Source organism: Leptinotarsa decemlineata, unplaced genomic scaffold (assembly GCF_025532065.1).
Source record: "Leptinotarsa decemlineata unplaced genomic scaffold, Ldec_3_MD MMD2_tig00026342_RagTag_RagTag, whole genome shotgun sequence".
NCBI lineage: Eukaryota > Metazoa > Arthropoda > Insecta > Coleoptera > Chrysomelidae > Leptinotarsa > Leptinotarsa decemlineata.
In genome coordinates, this window is record NW_027412695.1 from 116520 (window position 1) to 117406 (window position 887).

Sequence of the window (887 nt, forward strand, 5' to 3'; positions counted from 1 at the left end):
AGCGGCCAACGTGGTGTCTCATCGTACCCCCGCGAGTTTTTGTTTAGAACTATATAGAATTTTAGGGAACTAAAATAGATCATTCGATTTTTGAATTTAAAAGGGAAATAATAACTTCTCTCGTGTAATTCAGTTACACGGAAAAAAAAGTAAGATCATCCGGGAGTCAAGGGGACTTCCCGGCTCTGGTCTCCTGTGGAGATTTCGGCGACGACGAGCATACTCACTTCCCTGGCCGGGCATCGTCGGAAACCAAACGGAAAAATGAACAACGAAATTCATTTTTCTAGTACGCCGGATCGACAACAGAAAGCTGGTTTTGTCTTGTTTTTGGGGGGACACGCCACTTTCTTCGATTCAACCAATGGTAGAAGTTCCCTATCCTTATACCTGAATAAAACTGTTAACGACCGATCGTGAAGGCTCACTAATCAGTATTTGTCGTTCGACTGAGGAACTATTCGTATACGATGGCTCGTACAAAGCAAACAGCTCGCAAATCTACCGGAGGTAAAGCCCCTAGAAAACAGTTGGCTACTAAAGCCGCCCGAAAAAGCGCACCCGCTACTGGAGGAGTTAAGAAACCTCACAGATACAGACCCGGTACTGTCGCTCTTCGAGAGATTCGTCGTTACCAAAAAAGTACGGAATTATTAATCCGAAAACTACCATTCCAGAGATTAGTAAGAAAATCGCCCAAGATTTTAAAACTGATTTGCGATTCCAAAGTTCAGCCGTTATGGCTCTACAAGAGGCTAGCGAAGCATATCTGGTGGGCCTTTTCGAAGATACCAACTTGTGCGCTATACACGCTAAGCGTGTTACTATTATGCCAAAGGATATTCAATTGGCTAGACGAATCCGCGGAGAACGTGCTTAATAAAATC

At 44.0% G+C, this 887-nt stretch overlaps 1 protein-coding gene across 1 annotated transcript in view; it reads left to right on the forward strand.

The window, feature by feature from the left end:
* Positions 1-470: 470 nt before the first annotated feature.
* Positions 471-887, forward strand: part of LOC141486002 (histone H3-like) — a 436-nt gene continuing 19 nt past the window's right edge. Inside the window, exons 1-2 of the mRNA XM_074183762.1 lie at positions 471-611; positions 680-887. The exon at positions 680-887 is cut by the window's right edge and continues 19 nt beyond it. Of these exons, the coding sequence (XP_074039863.1) occupies positions 471-611; positions 680-880 (342 nt within the window). The 3' untranslated portion in view covers positions 881-887. The remainder of the gene's footprint in view (positions 612-679) is intronic.